Below are 17,065 nucleotides of genomic sequence, written 5' to 3' on the forward strand. Positions count from 1 at the left end.
ATTGTTGGGGCACATTTGGGTTGTTTCCAGCTTTTGGCTATGACAAATAATGCTTCTACGAACACATCTTATGGTCCACATATTTTGTTGTTGTTGTTGCTATATACCTGAAAGTGGAATCTATGAGAATGGGGAAGGTGGATCTTTATTTTTGGTAGATAAGGAAAAACCATTTTTCAAATTGATTGAATCAATTTACTCTTTCGATAGCAATGCTTGATTATTCCATATCCTTGCCAACACTTGTCATTGTCAGCCTTTTTCAGTTAAAACATCATGGTGGGTGTGTAGTGGAATCTAACTGTGATAAATAATTATTGGCTTGAGTAACACGTAATCTGTCTGCCCAATGTGAGTACAAAGAACGTCATGGTGGATCAGCCCTTCAATCCATGTGCTGTTAATAGACTCAATCTTAGGATCAGTGACTAGACTGATTGGAGCTTATAGACAAACCCAGGTCTGAAGATTTAAAGGAAGGGAATAAAGGCTCCTCCTTACTTTGCCATGCACTGTATTGCAGAGAAAGGTCCTCTGCTTGAGACTGAAGAAAGTCAGGGTGAACTAGCATGACCCAGTGTTGTGATAAAGAGCTGATAGAAATGGTTAAGGATGTTGCAGTACATGGAGTTACACATAATGTGAAAAAGCGGTGGCTGAATGCATCAGATAGTGCGAATTCCCATGGTGAAATTTCCTTCTGTTAAAGCCTGGAGGAAGAGGCAGGGCTCAGGTAGAAAGGCACAGAATGGCAATAATAAAAGAATAACAACCAAAATAATACTAAAAATATCTAACAATTGTATAGTGCTTTACACGTGTTAACTCACTTAACTCTGTCAACAATTCACTGAGGTGTCCGTTTCCCATTTTGAAGATGGGCACACAGGTACAGAGAGGTTAATTTGCTTACCCAAGGCCATACAACAAGTTAATGGACAAGCCTGAATTTTGAACCCAAGTAATCTGGCCTCAGAATCCATGCTCATGAGTCTATGCTGTCTGTAAAATCAGGATTGCGGGCAGGGGAACTCATGCAGAGAGGTTCTTGGAAAGGAAGAAAAGGAAAAGCAGGCAGGGAATTAGCCAGGTAGTCTCACTGGTATCATAACAGGCTCCAAAAAAATTGTTCTGACAAATGGAATACATTCTGCACTGTTGCTGAAGAGGCAAATCATGGAAGCCTGATACATCTCCAGGTCTGGATGTGAGAGTCTCCAGCACACACCAAGCACCATGGCTGGTAGGGAAGCCCAGTTTACCAGAGAGCCTAACACTGAGGATTGCCAGTCTCTCTAGGACTTTCTCTTGGTTTTCCCTTTCCTTTTCACACCTGTGTTAGGATTTAATGGCTGCTCTCCTGAGGGACAGATGACACAGTATTATAGTTAGTTTCTATTTGGTTTCCAGGTTTTAGAGAAATTAATCAGGAGTCATGGTTGATATCTACATTTCTAATATCCATGCCACTGCTAGGGACTCTGTGTTTTCCCCAGATTCCAAAGCATCCGGCCAGGTCAATAAATGGGGCCCCAAACCCTTCAGCTTCCTTCTTGGGGCTCTGTCACTGATTAAGACCTAAGCTGGTGAGGATGGGGTCTGGAGATTGGTAATGGAGAGGGAAGAACAAAGGAGGGACACCCAATGGGTGCTTAGGCAGAGATTAACCCATCTCTACCTCCTCCTGGAGCCTGTAGGGGAGAAAGAAGTTTTTCCTCTACCTTTCTAGGCTCTTCTGGCTGGTCTAAGAATTAAATTGACATACGACAGACTAACAGGAGAAAGTCAAATAAAGTTTAATAACCTGTGTACATGGGAGAAACACAGGAAAAGTGAGTAACTCGCCAAAATGGCCCAAGCCACCACCTTAAATACAACCTTCAGCTAAAGACAAAAGAGGATGTTAGGGGCAGTGGTTTTGGACTTCAAAGGGGAGGAAGGCAATTCACATGGAGATAGGGAAGCAAATGTTTGGTAAATCAATGTTTGCCATGCTTGGCAAAAACAATGGCACACAGAGAGGACTTTGATAAATGTGCCTTGTGAGGTTCCTCCTGTCTACCACAACTAGTTCATATTACAGTATGGTTATCTATGGTGTTAGCTCATTGCTAGGACAGGCCTTCTATCTTAAATTCTTTTAGGCAGTTAGGGGGAAGGTCAAAGTTTCTGCCTGAGTCTTTCGGTCTTAAAAATGATCAAGCTAAAGAGACGTATTTTTGGGCAGTAAATTCTCCTCTATAAGCCACTGGACACCTTCCACTTCCACACACCTTTTTATATCTTTCTTTCCTCTTCCCCCAGCCTCTCCTTTCCCCCTCCATACTTACATTGCCCCATCCACAAAAATAAATAACCTTCCCTTGTAGAAGAACTCACCTCACTAAGTGGGGAGAACAGGAAGGGAATCTCAGGCTGGGGGATGGCCAGATGACCTCTATAGTTCATGTTGATGGTCCCAGGACCGAGTCTCCAAGACAGAATGGGCCAATGACCACAGCGGTGGTAAAGAAAAGGCTCAGGGGAAACACCTACAGAGTTGGGTTTAGACTTGAGCACCTCCCCAGCCCAAGGAGGTGGCTCAGTGAAGACACCTGCCAAGCAGAGCTCCGCCCTCAGCATTGCCCACCTCCCTGAGGCTTCTCCCAGCTTTGCTTGTGCTTCTCCCAACCTCTTTCAGGTTGCTCTAGTTGTTCTGCATGGGGATTGATGGTGCGAGTGCATTTATTCCCCCTGGTTTTTCGATAACAGCCATTCTAACAGGTGTGATGTGATATCAGTCTGTTTTTGATCTGCATTTCCCTGATGATTAGTGATGTTGAGCATTTTTTTCATGTGTCTTTTGGCCATTTGTACGTCTTCTTTGGGAAAATGTCTATTCAGGTCCTCTGCCCATCTTTTAATCGGATGGTTTGTTGTTTTGCTATTGAGCTGTTCCTAACATATTTTGGATATTAACTCCTTATCAAATATATGGTTTGTGAATATTTTCTCGCATTCTGTAGGTTATCTTTTCATTTTGTGGATTGTTTCTTTTGTTGTGCAGAAGCTTTTTAGTTTGATGTAGTCCCACTTATTTTTGCTTTTGTTGCTGGTGCTTTTGGTGTTGCATCCAAAACATTGTTGCCAATGTCAAGGAGATTTTCCCTACGTTTTCTTATAGGAGTTTTACAGTTTCAGGTCTAAGATTTAAGTCTTTAATCTATTCTGAGTTAATTTTTGTGAGTGGTGAACATAGGATCCAGTTTCCTTCTTTTGCATGTGAATAATACAACACCACGTGTAGGAGAGACTAAGCTTTCCCTGTTGGATATTCTGGGCTCTTTTATCGATTGTTAGTTGACTGTATCTGTGTGGGTTTATTTCTGAACTCTTGATTCTATTCCTTTGGTATATGTTTCAGTTTTTATGACAGTACCATATTGCTCTGACTAATATAGCTTTACAGTATAGTCTGAAATCAGTGATGTTTGACCTTGGACAATATGCCTAGTTTTTGCCTTAACCTGTGCCACAGATTCCTCATTTGAAAAATGGGCATAATGATTGCACATAACTCATGAGGTGGTTGTGTGAAGATGTGAGGTGTGTGTGTTGCTTGGAACGTTGCCTGGTACAAGGTAAGTTCTGTGTTACTGTTCACTATTATTATTACGTGCCAAGCTGAGGAGTTGACTTTATCCTTTGGATGACAGGAAGTCATGGAGAGATTCCAACAAGGGCGTGGCATGATCTGAAAGCAATCTCCTCCTTCACCCAAGACCAGGTTGGAATCTGAGAATCAGACAAAATTGCTAGAAAAAGAAAGTGCTAAATTATCGCCAAGAGGTCTGAGAAGGAGGAGAGTTAAAAGGCCTTGGGAATTGGCTGCTAGGTTGCTGGTCAGCTTTGAGAGAGTTTCCAGAGAGTGATGGGTTGGAAGGTGGAGTACATGGGGTTCGGAAAGCGTGGATGGTGAGACAATAGAGGCCTGTGCTTCTGCTCTTTGAATATTTTGGCTGTATGGGGTAAGAGAGAGGATGGTCATTTAACCGGTTGCAGGGTAGCATGGTCTTCAGGAGGAGGAAAGACAAAAGAAGCAGCACAGAGGAAAGTATAGAGACACGTAGAGCAGAGGTACCCTTAAAGGACCTGGAACCCCCTGAAATGAGAGGCAAAATGTTGGGTCTGAAGTAGTGTCCAGGCCATTGGTTTGGATGTGAGGAGGATGGAGGTTGAGCTGATCTGGATTTTGGCGGGGAGGCAAGACGTGAGCTCAGCTATGGAAGGAGAGCCAGATGAACATTAGGTTGGGAAGCTGAGAAGGTTAGAAAAGATTTGGAACAGATGTTGTTGGGGAAACATAAGGGAGGGTCAAATAGGGACAAACAGAAGGTGTCCTTGCATCGGTGAAAGTCCAGCTGAGATGGGGTATCATTGATTTGTTGTAGAAATAACTAGTTTGTTTCCTGGCCTTTCTCCTGCGCCACTTGGCAGCTGGCAATTAGAGAATGTGGATGGTAAAGGTTTTGGGGTACCAGTAAAGCACCCTTAAAATGACCGGCCATGGGACCCAGGTTGGATAAGGAGATAAATGAGCCATGAGAGGACTGCAATAATAGAGAGAGCCTGAGGAGAGGGGAGGGGCACAGTGGGAGGAAAGAGACAGGGAGAGGCGAGGAAGGAGGGGAAGGGCCCTGAAGATACGAGGGGGCTGTGGTTGGGGAGGGCAGTTTCAGCTTTCAAGATCTTTGTGGGAGAGCAGCTTCAACAATGATGAAGACCACGATGGGAGTCAGGCCTGAAGTAAATAGTAGAAGACCTTAACTTACGCATTGCGATGAGGAAGGTGTTTTCTAGGTTCATCTTCAAAACTCCTTAAAGAAAATTAACCAGGCACTGCCATGTGGATGAGAAGGAAAGAGACTGACAGTGTAGTGTAAGAAAGCCAAATCCTCATTTACCATAGCAGGCAGTCAATCGAGAATGTCTACAATTGATAAATCAAGACATAGCAGTGTGAGTATATAAACTTCCTGGGTCAAAGGCAGAAACCAAAGTGATTGCACAGCTTTTGCAGATGAATGGTTGTAAAACTGAGCCGGCCACTTTGGGTTTGATATTTGAAATAGTCAAGGCATCTTGAGGTATTAGATTCATGTTCAGGTCTGGCCCATGTTTGGGGTTCTGCCTGGCCTGGCACATCTCTTCTGCACAGGTTGTTTTCTTGCTGCTGCATATGCGATGGGTGGATAGTAATACCCACAGAGGCTGTGGGGTCCGAGCTTCTCCCTAATGGGGGAAATGGATTTTCATCTTTTTTTTTTTTTTTAAGGAAGAGTAGCCCTGAGCTAACTACCGCCAGTCCTCTTCTTTTTGCTGAGGAGGACTGGCCCTGAGCTAACATCCATGCCCATCTTCTCTACTTTATACGTGGGATGCCTACTACAGCATGGCGTCCCAAGCAGTGCCATGTCCCCACTGAGGATGTGAACCGGTGAACCCTGGGTCGCTGAGAAGCGGAATGTGCACACTTAACCGCTGTGCCACCCGACCGGCCCCTGGATTTTCATCTTCGACTGGCATCAGGAAATTACCCTTTTAGTCACTATACAGGCAGGATGAAGGCCTGACTGTTACTCCAGTGCACCAGAGAATGCCTTTTGGGCAGAACAGAGGCAGCTGGCTAGAGGACACAGGGCTCTCAGATTGGAGAGAGGCAGAAAGCTTGGGGGTTGGGAGAGAGAATGGGGAGGTGGAGGGAGAGGGGGAAAATGAGAAAAAGAGAGGAGGAGGGAGGGAGCTTTAAATGTTTCTATCCACTATTTTCTAGCCCTTACTGGCTTTTCCTCCGGTTTTACTCCCCTACACCCTTGGTGGTTCTGGGGTGGGTCTCCTCACTAACAGGCAATTCTCCCTAACACCACCTGGGTGTCCTGTAATTCAACTCAATTCTGACACTTCCTCCCAGGAGACGGCATCGGATTAACAGGTTAAGGGTTCAGCCCTACAAGACTACCCCATTCCTCCCTGAGTTCAGATGCCAGTTGCAAACCCACGTTATTACCTGTGCTTCTGACTGACTGGCTATAGATTGGAGTTTCCAATGACCTCTTCCTTGGGTTTGATTAATTTGCTAGAGCAGCTCACAGAACTTAGAGAAACATTTTACTTACTAGATGACTGGTTTATTGTAAAAGGATAAAACTCAGGAACAGTCAGATGGAAGAGATGCAAAGGGCAAGGTATGGGGAAAGGGTGCGGAGGTTCTGTGCCCTCTCTGAGCGTGCCCCTCTCCCTGAATCTCTCTGTGTTCACCAACCCGGAAGCTCTCTGAACCCTGTCCTTTTAGGGTTTATGGAGGCTTCATTACATAGGCATGATTGATATAAGTCAGTGGCCATTTGTGATTGACCTCAATCTGCAGCCCCTGTCCTCTCTCCAGAGGTCTGGGAGTGGGACTGAAAGTTCCAACCAGTTCTGCCCAGTGTGGGACTCCACTGGGCAGTCTTTGCTCGAGGACACTCCGTCGGCCTGGCTGAGACTTTCTCAGGCTGTACTGCAGTCTAAGGATCTTTCTCTCAAATCCCCCTTCCTCCTCGTTCTTCTTTCAGAGGTGTCAGGGCTGCATTACCACCTGTTTCTGTACGCTCCCGCTTCGTCCTCTATAGCGTTTCCCCCAGTGAGTCTCTTGCATGTCTGATTCTGTCTTGGCATCTGAGCTGACACACAGGGACATGACGGGACCTCCCTTATAGGGCTGTGTTGTGAGAATTCAATAAGTAAATATAGGCAAAATGCTTAGAACACGGCCTGATAAGCAGCAAGTGCTATGCAAGTGTTAGCTGTAATTATTCTTACTTTATTATCCTTTAGATCTCAGCTTACATTTTACTCTCTCTAGGAAACTTCTCAGATCTCCTAAACTGACTTGGAAGCCTCTCCTGAGTGCTCCAACAGCATCCTCCTCTCATTTCCATTATATTGCATCGTTTTCTTGTCAGTCTTCACACTTAGACTGTGAGTTCAGTGAATAACGGAACCTTGTTTTGGTCACTGTTGTTTATCAGTGCCTAACATTGTCTGACTCACAGTCATCTACTCATAGTAGATGATGAGCTGATGTTTGTTGAATGGAAATGGTGATTCAGTGGAGTGGTAACAGATGAGCGTTATTTGGCAAATGAATGAGAACAGGCAAAGAAGGAATTGTAGAGAATTGTGTACCGAGGCATGAAAAGCCTATGCTGTGCGGGGCACGGAAAGGTGCTTGTTATGTCTGAAGAGTGGGTGCAAAAGAGAGAGTGGTAAAAGAGAAGGCTAAGGAAGAAGTCAAGGGCCAGAGCCCCAGAAGGCCTTAACGCCAAGCTAATGCGGGTATCGGAGTGTCGGCTCTATGATGTCCTAGTGGGCCTGCACCCATCTTTGACCTCTACTCGTGCCTTCATGAATCACGTGTTAGTTCACCCAGCACCTGTAGATTGCCAGAAAGTGGTGGATGTTCCCCCAGAACTACGTATAGAAATGTAGGCATCTCTAAACACTCATTTCATCGATGCGTCTGATTCGTCTCTATTTACAAACTGCTTTGGCTACAATATCTCACCCAAACTGTTGGGTCTCCTAGCTGATCTCTGCCTTCATCACAGCCCTGTTTAATCTATCCTCCACTCCCACTGTGAGACAGATCTTTCTAAAGCTAAATCTGGCCATCTTACTCTTCAATTTACTACCTTCTATATCGCACACTCTGGTTGCCCACAGGATAACGTCCAGATCCTTAGTGTGGCCCACAAGACCCTTCATGGTCTGGCCCTTCACTACCTCATGTCTCATCTCTTCCTCTGTGTGCTCTGTACTGCAGCATGCTGAACCGCTTGTGGGTATCAGGAATTTTATACTGCTCACCCCTCCATTCACGTAGCCATGGGTGCTTCCTGGAATGTCCTTTCATCCTTGTCCACTTTTTGAACACTTACCTATCCTGTAGGAAGTAGTTCCAAAATCACTGCCTATGTGAAGCCGTTTCTAACTTTGCAGGCAGTGGGTCATCCTCCTTTGCAGCCTCATTAGACTGTGTGTCTACTTCTGTTCTGGCGCCCACCACACTGCATTGCATTTGTTTGGTTACCTCCCTGACTCCCCTCTCCACACTGTGAGAGTCCTTGAGGGGAGGACGATGTGTTAGTTACTACTGAGTCTCCAGCACCTAATGCGATGCCTGGCATGTAGTAAATACTCAATAGATACTGCTTAAGGCAAAAAGGAAGAAATAAAATGAAAGCTGTTCTCTTTCTTTGAAGGGGAAGGTGGTACCCTCACAATGTGGCTGTACCTGGCTGCCCTCGTGGGCCTGTACTACCTCCTGTGCTGGTACCGGGAGAGGCAGGTGGTGAGCAACCTCCGAGACAAGTACGTCTTCATCACGGGCTGTGACTCGGGCTTTGGGAACCAGCTGGCCAGGCAGCTGGACCTGCGAGGCTTGAGGGTGCTGGCCGCGTGTCTGACGGAGAAGGGGGCGGAGCAGCTGAGAGACCGGACGTCAGACAGGCTGGAGACGGTGATCCTGGATGTCACCAAGACGGACAGCATTGCTGCAGCCACCCAGTGGGTGAAGGAGCGTGTGGGGGACAGAGGTATGTTGAAATATTTTCTCCTTTCCTTTACTTAGGCGAGAAGATGTTAAAGTTTATATATAAATATAAGTATATAAATAAATATATATAGCTGAAAAGCAAGACTTAAAAGGCTAGCCTTGTCATTTGAAAGGCAGTCATGATCTTCTTCAATGTATCATTTCCCTAAGGATGTTTACACTGAAAAATGAGCCCACATATTGGAGGCTATCTCACCTTGCAAATGGAGTACCTACAACCAGAACTCTTTATGTTTGAAGAATTTTGAAGGTGTTCTTTAGAAACTGCTGCTTCTTCCCTTGGCTACCATTTAAGATATAGGCATTCCTTGAAGTCAGCCTTTGGTCTGCTTCATTTTTAAAAAATCTTTTCATTTTATTTCAAAATTTTCTGATTAATAGAGGATTTCTTAGAGCAGTTACAGATTTACAGAAAAATTGAGCAGAAAGTACAGAGTTCCCATATCCAACCCCCCTTACAGTTTCTCCTATTATTAATATCTTGTGTTGGTGTGGTTCATTTGTTACAATCAATGAACGAACATTGATATGTCATTACTCACTAAGTCTATAGTTTACGTTAGGGTCCACTTTGTGTTGCATGTTCTATGGGTTTTGCCAAATGTGAAATATCCTGTATCCACCATTATAGTATGATGTAGAATAATTTTACTGCCCTAGAAATCCTTGTGCTCCACTATTCATCATCTCCTCTGTCTCCCCACCCCGAAGCCTGGCAGCCACTGATCTTTTTACTGTCTGCATAGCTTTCTCTTTTGCCGAATGTCATATAGTCGTTGGAATCATATTGTATATTGCCTTTTAGACTGGCTCATTTCATTTAGCAATAGGCATTTAAGATTCCACCGTGTCTTTCTGATAGCTGATTTCTTTTTATTGCTGAATAATGTTCCATTGTATGTATGTTTATCTGTTTATCTATTGAAGGACATCTTGGTTGTTTTCAATTTTTGGCAATTATGGATAAATCTTCTTCTCAGAGTTCCATTTTCTCTGGATATTATTCAAGTCCTCTTTGATCCTCTTCTCCCTTCCTCTTATTTTATGACTTAATAGATCCTGTTAATTGGACCTCCCAAATATCTCTTCACCCCAGGAGTTGCAAACTCGCAATAAAATTGTTTTGTTTGACTTGCAGAATGTTTAGTTTTTTAAAAATTTATTTTAAATTTGAAAATTGATTGAAAAGTTACTTTAAAATATCACTTCCTATCTCAGGATATACCCCAGCCAGAGTCAGGAATTGCGTGTAGTTGTGACCTCTGTGCTGTGCATAGCAGTTTATTTGTGTTGTACTGTTGTTGTTAGTCTTGTTGTTATTATTTTCCATCTGTGAGGGTGTGAGCTCCTTGATGATGTGGGCATTTCCTACTCACTGTTGCATTTCCACTGTCTGACATATTGCCCGGTACAGGTTAAGGGCTCAACCAATGCTGAATGGATCCCTCTCCTCATAGTTTTATTCATTACCTTTGTGCCCTTGATTTCTAAATTCTCTCTCGCTCCTCACACCTCAATTTCCAACTGCTTGCTGGATTCCTCATCTGGAAATCCTGCTGGTGCCTCAAACTCCCCAGATCTAAAGGAGGACTCTAGGTTCCTACCTCCTCGTCACCAAATCTGCTTTTCTTTTGGTCCTTCTCTCACTGTGGTCTCTTACTATCCCTTTAGTTACGAAGACTCGCTGCCTCAGAGCCTTTTCCATCCTTGTGCTTTCAACCTTTCCATATCCCCATATTTTATAGACTCTGGTAAATAGCATATCGCTAGATATAAAAAATAACCCATTTCTTTAACCAGAACATTCATTCATCTACACTTATTTAATTATTGATATGTTTAGATGTATTTCTACTCTCTTATTTTGTGCTTTTTATTTTTCCCATTTTTTCTGCTCCTTTTTCCTCTTTTGAATTGATTGAATTTTTTATTCCATCTTCTTCATTACTAAATTGAAAGTAATACACTTTATTTCTATTTCTCTAGTAGTTACTCTAGAAATGTTAACTGCATACTTGATCTATCCAGTGTGAAATTATTATCTTTGCCTTCTCCTGATTAATCCTAGACCCTCAGAACGCTCCAATCACCCTCCTGACATATATGCTATTGCTGTTGCGTATTTTGGGTCTATTTTTTGGCCCCATAATATGTAATATTTGTTTAGATTTTCCCCCTATTTACCATTCTTTTTGCTCATCTTTCCTTCTTGAATCTCCCATCTAAAATTACTTTCCTCTTGACTGAATATATTTTTTAGAATTTAGAATGTGTTGGGGGCAAATTCTCTCTCTCTTTTTACATTTCTTAAAATGTCTTTATTTTTCCCTCATTTGTGAAAGATATTTTTGCCACATAAGCATTTGTAAGTTTTCAGTTATTTTCTCTCAGCACAGTGAAGATGTTGTTCCACCGTCTTCTGGCTCCTGTGGCTTCTGTTGATTAGTGAGTTGTCCGCCTAATTCTTTTACCTTTGACAATAATCTGTCTGTTCTTTCTGACTATTTAAGGATATTCTCTTTCTTTGAAATTACTAAGGATTTATTTCAGTGTGTCTAGATGTGGATTTCTTTATTTATACTGCTTGGTATATTTTTGGCTTCTTGAATCTATGATTAGGGTCCTTCATCAATTCTGGGAAATTCTCAGCTATTGGCCTGACATCAAGATTCCCCACAGAGGATCTACAGTTGCTTCTCTCAGGTGCCAGGGGCACTGAGAAGCCGTGGTCACCTTCAACTTAATTCTTGGCTTGAAGAGTTTTGGAGCACCCAGAGAGTGTGAACCTGGGCTGCGAACCCTCCGGACGGATGACTTGTGGGTCTGATTCCTCGGGGATGATTCTGCCGCCTTCATCCAACATTAGAGTTCAAGACGGACAGTTTTACTTTCAGTCCTTTGGAAGGACTTTCTATTTCACCCTTAAACTGACAGCATAGCCATTTAGGATCCCAGTTTAATGAGGAAACTGTCTTTTATTAGATTCCTCACCTTGGGTGGGGCCTGGACTTCACATCTTCTTATTGTGTACATTTTTGAAGGTACAAGAATTGAAGTTCAAGTTCGCGCTGGTTGGCAATGTCCCTCGAATCCAAAGCCTGGTGCTGTTCTATTTACCCTCTCTGGTTTCCTGCCTTCTCTTAGTTTTCAGCCTGACCTTTCTTTACTTTCTTGTTAACTGACAGATGAATTTAAAAAGATTGAAAATTATATTTTGTCTAGCATTTGTAGTTGTTTTCAGCAGGAAGATTGATCTAGGGAAACAGTCTGTCATTTTTGTCGCAAACTGAACTGCTTTGACTTTTTGTTTTAGGGCTCTGGGGCCTGGTCAACAACGCAGGCGTTGTTCACTCACCTGCCTACAGTGAGTGGCTGAACATGGAGGTCTATGTCAACGTCCTCAAAGTCAACCTCCTTGGTGTCATTGAGGTGACCTTGAGCATGCTTCCCTTGGTCAGGAAAGCCCAGGGGAGGATTGTCAACGTCTCCAGCATTCTGGGAAGAATTGCTTTCTTCGGAGGTGTCTACTGCAGCTCCAAGTATGGAGTAGAAGCCTTTTCGGATGTTCTGAGGTAATCCTCTTAAGTCAAACAAAAGCATCTATTGAGCACGTAAGTGTCTTAGGCCTTGTGCTTTTCTCCTTGACGTCAGCTTGGGCTTCGTCTTCTCAGCAAGGCTGCTTGAACGTCTAGATTAGGGAGCACCCCATCACTGTCCCCAGAGCCCTAGAGTACACGTCTCACGTGGTGCACGAGGCCGTCTGACTTCGCTTGCTGAAGGCAGCGCTTAGCACAGTGCCTGGCACTCACTCACCTCCTGATAAGCGGTTTTGGAAATGCTTATTGAACGCACCTGGATATTCTGGAATGACCAATTTCTTCTAATTTTAATTCCCACATCATATTCCATTAATGGTCTCTTGTAGTCTTTGAACACAGTGTAATTTTTCACAGGCCTATGCTTTTGTGTGTGCAGTTCCCACTGCCTGAAAGTCCACTCTTTCTGTTTCTTCGTTCAGAAATTTCCTCTTTATTCTTCAAGTCTCAACTGCATTATTTTCTTCTAACTGAAGCCTTCCCTGACTCTCTAGAAAATCTGTCTGCATCCTCTGCTCTACTCCTCTAGCCCCTTGAACACTCTCCTTTATAAATCTTATGAGTTGTATTGCAATTTGCTTACTTGTCCGACTCACCCACTGTGAGCTTTTTGAGGCGAAGTCTGAGTCTTGATTTTCTTAGATTGTGCATGTAAAACACTTAGCACAGTACCTGCCACAAAAATGCTAATTTTCTTTATTATTTCTTGTATTTCATACAGTAGGTACTTAATAACTCTGTTAAAAGAGTGGATTAGAGGGCCAGCCCTGTGGCCTATTGGTTAAGTTTGGCACACTCCATTTTGGCGGCCCAGGTTCAGTTTCTGGGTGTGGACCTACACACTCGTTGGCGGCTATGCTGTGACAGTGACCCACATACAACAAACAGAGGAAGACTGGCACAGATGTTAGCTCAGGTGAATCTTCCTAGAGTAAAAAAGAGGTAGATTGGCCACAGGTGATGGCTTAGGGTGAATCTTCCTCACCAAAACAAACAAACAAAAAAGATTAAAAAAAGAATGGATGTAGAATTGAATCGTTATGGTAGTTTGTGTAATCATGTCCCAGTTGTTGGATCTAGGGATGTTTAAAATTTTATTTTTTTCTCTCCATTTCTTTATCCTTTAAAAAATTCAGTGAAAGTATTTTTATAACCTTTTTTGTTTTGTTTCTTTCCTTCCTGAGAGCATTGACATTGTGGTGTCTTTCAATTAAAGGAGTTAACTTGAGCATTTATTTTAGGCGTGAGCTTCAACATTTTGGAGTGAAAATCAGCATGGTTGAACCTGGCTTCTTCAGTACTGGAATGACAAACGTGCAGGAGTCCTTGGAGAAACTGAAGCAAACCTGGGAAGAAGTCCCCACGCATATTAAGGAGAGCTATGGACAGAAGCTTTTTGATGCCTGTAAGCTTTTCTTTTGTTAGAATGATGAGTAACCTTGCGTGAGAAGGAGAAAAGAGGGTTGGTGGACAATGACTGACAGGTCCCCTGAGAACAAAGCTCCTTAAGCAAAGCCTTCCCAGGACAGGAGGGCTTTGGGAAGGTCCCAGTGCCCTCATGGTTGGCGTGGTGATGGCTGTTGGGGCTGAGGAAGAGGCAATTTCCACAGCCTAGGGCCAGAGCCCGCCCAGCTCTGTCACCTGTGGGCCTAGTGAAGTATCCCATGGTTAGAGGCGAGGAGCCTCTGGGTCTTAGAGGGGGGTGCCCCTCCGTAGTTTGGCAGGGCTTGTGTGGGAGGCCTGCTCAACTAAAGTGCAGTCTTCAAGACTGTCTACCCTTTTGGTACAAAGGGCCTGGGCACAAATTGCACATCTTATGTGAGAGGAGGGAGGGTGTAGGTGGGGAGAGGTAAGTGGGTGAGGACCAGATTGGCCATTCCCAGAGAGCGGCCCTCACGTGCAGGCCACAGGAGCCTTGTGGTGTGAGATGGCTCGGTTCCAGGCACGAGTGTCGTTCTGACCTGGAGGAGGAGGCAGTTAGGGGTGCAGGCAAGGCAGTCTTCTTAGTAGAAGTAAGTCGTGCGGGCTGGTGTGGGGCTGCACCTTCCTGGGGGAAGGGATGCTTTTTCTTCACACAAAGAAGCCAGCCGGCCAAGGCCAAAGGGAGCGGCTCTCTGTTCCATTTCACACAAAGGCCCTGTGGCGGGTAGCAGCAGCCCTGTCACTGGCTGTGTGTGACACTGCAGTCCAGAGAAAAGGAGAAGGGGAAGGTGCACACAGAAGACCTGCAGCCCTGTCTTCTGGGTGCATCAGGCCTGAGAGGGTCGCCACCAACAGAGGGGAGGGAAATCGATCAAGGAAAGGCTGACAAGAAACTGCCTGAGCCTCTCAGAACTACAGCAAGCCGGGGAACCACAGCTCTCGACGTGCCACAGGGCCGGCCGTGGTTCTCAGCTCCTCCTCACCCAGAGTTATCAACTGTCTACTAGGGAGTGTTTCTCCCCTTGTGGGCGCATATATTTTGACAATAGAAATCAATAGGAAAATGGAATTTACTAAAAAAGTGACTATACATAAAAGGAGAGATATATGTATTTCATGATTTAAAAAGCATTGAAATTGTTCATATATTTGTCCATGGATCAGAATAATCTAGATCAGTGCTGTCCAATAGAAATATGAGAGCCACACATGTAATCTTAAATTTTCTAGTAGCCACTTTGAAAAAGGGAACAGAGTGGCTGGCCCCGTGGCCGAGTGGTTAAGTTCACACGCTCTGCTTTGGTGGCCCGGGGTGTCGCTGGTTCGGATCCTTGGCGCGGACATGGCCCCACTCATCAGGCCATGTTGAGGCGGCGTCCCACATGCCACAACTAGAAGGACCCACAACTAAGATATACAACTATGTACCGGGGTACTTTGGGGAGATAAAGCAGAAAAGTGGAAAAAAAATCAGATTGGCAACAGTTGTTAGCTCAGGTGCCAAGGAAAAAAAAAGGGAAAAGAAAGGTGAAATTAATTTTAATGATATATTTTATTTAATCCAATATATCCAAAATACTATCATTTTGACATTTATTATCAATTTAAAAGTTATTAAAAAGATATTTTGTTATTTTTCCTATTAATCTTTGAAAATTGGTGTGTATTTTACACTTATAGCACATCTTGACTTGGAGACCAAATTTTCCTAGGAAATACTTCATCTGTATTTAGATCAGTAAAAGTTATAGATGCCAGCAGCATTATTCATAATAGCCCAAAAGTGGGAACAACACTAATGTCCATCAGCTGATGAATGGGCAAACAAAATGGGATACAGCCATACAGTGGAATATTATTCGACAATAAAAAGGAATGATGTACTGATACATGCTACAACATGGATGAAACTTCAGAACAGTTTGCTCAGTGAAAGAAGCCAGTCACAAAAGACCACGATGTATTATTCCATCTATAGGAAATGTCCAGAAAAGGCAATCCATAGAGATAGTAGGAAGAGTAGTGGTTGCCTCGGGGTGCCTTGGAGTGGATGGGTGGGCAGGAAATGGAATGACTGCTAGTGGGTGTGGGATTTCTTTTCGGAATAATGATAATATTCTAAACTTAGATTGTGGCAAATGGTTGCACAACTCTGAATATGCTAAAAATCATTGATTTGTTCACTTCAAATGGCTGAATTTTATGGCATATGATTAGATCTTACTAGAGATGTTGAAAAATTTCCAGTTGAAAAAGTGGATTCACATACCTATTTTATCCCAACATACTTAAACATTTTCCAATAATAGAAGTGAATTTTAAAATGAAAAACAATAAAAAATTTGAAAATTCAGTTTTCAGTCACACTAGCTATATGTTAAGTGCTCAATGGCTAAATGTGACTAGCGGCTGTCATACTGGGAAGCACAGGTCTGATTGGCTAATCCTTGCAGAAATTAAATGTAGTTAGATTTCCGTGATCGTGTGCAACAGGATCTTAAAATAACAATATAAAGAATAAGATTGCTGACCGTTTCTCTTTTTGTATACAGATTACAATCAAATCAAACAAGGGCTGTTGGGTGCCAGCACGAACCTGAACCTGGTCACTGACTGCATGGAGCACGCTCTGACGTCTGTGCACCCCCGCACTCGGTACTCAAGCGGCTGGGATGCTCAGTTTTTCTTCATCCCTCTATCTTACTTACCTACATCTCTGGCAGACTACATCCTGACTAGGTCTTGGCCCAAACCAGCTCAGGCGGTCTGAAGAAAACTGGTCTGCTGGCTCCTGAAACAAAGAAGACAAACGTCTGATATTGATTGTTAGCATCTCAATAATCCTTATTTAGAACTGCACATTTTGTAATAACAAGCTTTCTTGCCTAAACTTATTTATCTGGTGTCATCAGGGAGCCAAGATGGTTATATTCCAGATAGCCAAAGCTTATTCCTTTAGAGATGACTCTTTCCTATTTTAATCATCTTTTGATGATGGTATTTCCAAAATGCATCATTCTTCCTTGCCTTATTAAACAGAACAGACTGAAAACAATTTAACTTGTTTTGATGTTATTTCTTTATGTAAATGAATAGCTCTTCTGTGCTGTGATAAATTATTGCTCAGGGCCTGTTGAGAAATATCCTCACTTGAAATGGATCTGTACTGTGATACTTTTAATAAATATTTTCTTTTGTTTTCTCCTCTCTATTTGGTGGCTATGTTTGAAAATGTTTCTTCTTTATTTAAAAAGAAATGATCTTTAAATCAAAATAATATGCACATACATAGTTAAAAAATCAGTGAATAGAGGAAGATTAGCCCTGAGCTAACATCTGTGCCAATCTTCCTCTATTTTTTGGTATGTGGGATGCCCCACAGCATGGCTGATGAGTGGAGTAGGTCTGCCCC

The 17,065-nt window shown here is 43.3% G+C and overlaps 1 protein-coding gene across 7 annotated transcripts in view; it reads left to right on the top strand.

Annotated features, from left to right (window-relative positions):
- HSD17B6 (hydroxysteroid 17-beta dehydrogenase 6) overlaps window positions 1-16,864 on the top strand; it is a 34,308-nt gene extending 17,444 nt beyond the window's left edge. For all 7 annotated transcript variants that reach the window (XM_023643812.2, XM_001504853.5, XM_023643814.2 and 4 more), the window contains 4 exons: window positions 8,283-8,615; window positions 11,949-12,207; window positions 13,473-13,636; window positions 16,206-16,864. In XM_023643812.2, the coding sequence (XP_023499580.2) occupies window positions 8,283-8,615; window positions 11,949-12,207; window positions 13,473-13,636; window positions 16,206-16,423 (974 nt within the window). In that variant the 3' untranslated portion in view covers window positions 16,424-16,864. The remainder of the gene's footprint in view (window positions 1-8,282; window positions 8,616-11,948; window positions 12,208-13,472; window positions 13,637-16,205) is intronic.
- The last annotated feature ends 201 nt before the right edge of the window (window positions 16,865-17,065 follow it).

The sequence above is a fragment of the Equus caballus genome, chromosome 6, assembly GCF_041296265.1.
Source record: "Equus caballus isolate H_3958 breed thoroughbred chromosome 6, TB-T2T, whole genome shotgun sequence".
Taxonomy (NCBI): domain Eukaryota; kingdom Metazoa; phylum Chordata; class Mammalia; order Perissodactyla; family Equidae; genus Equus; species Equus caballus.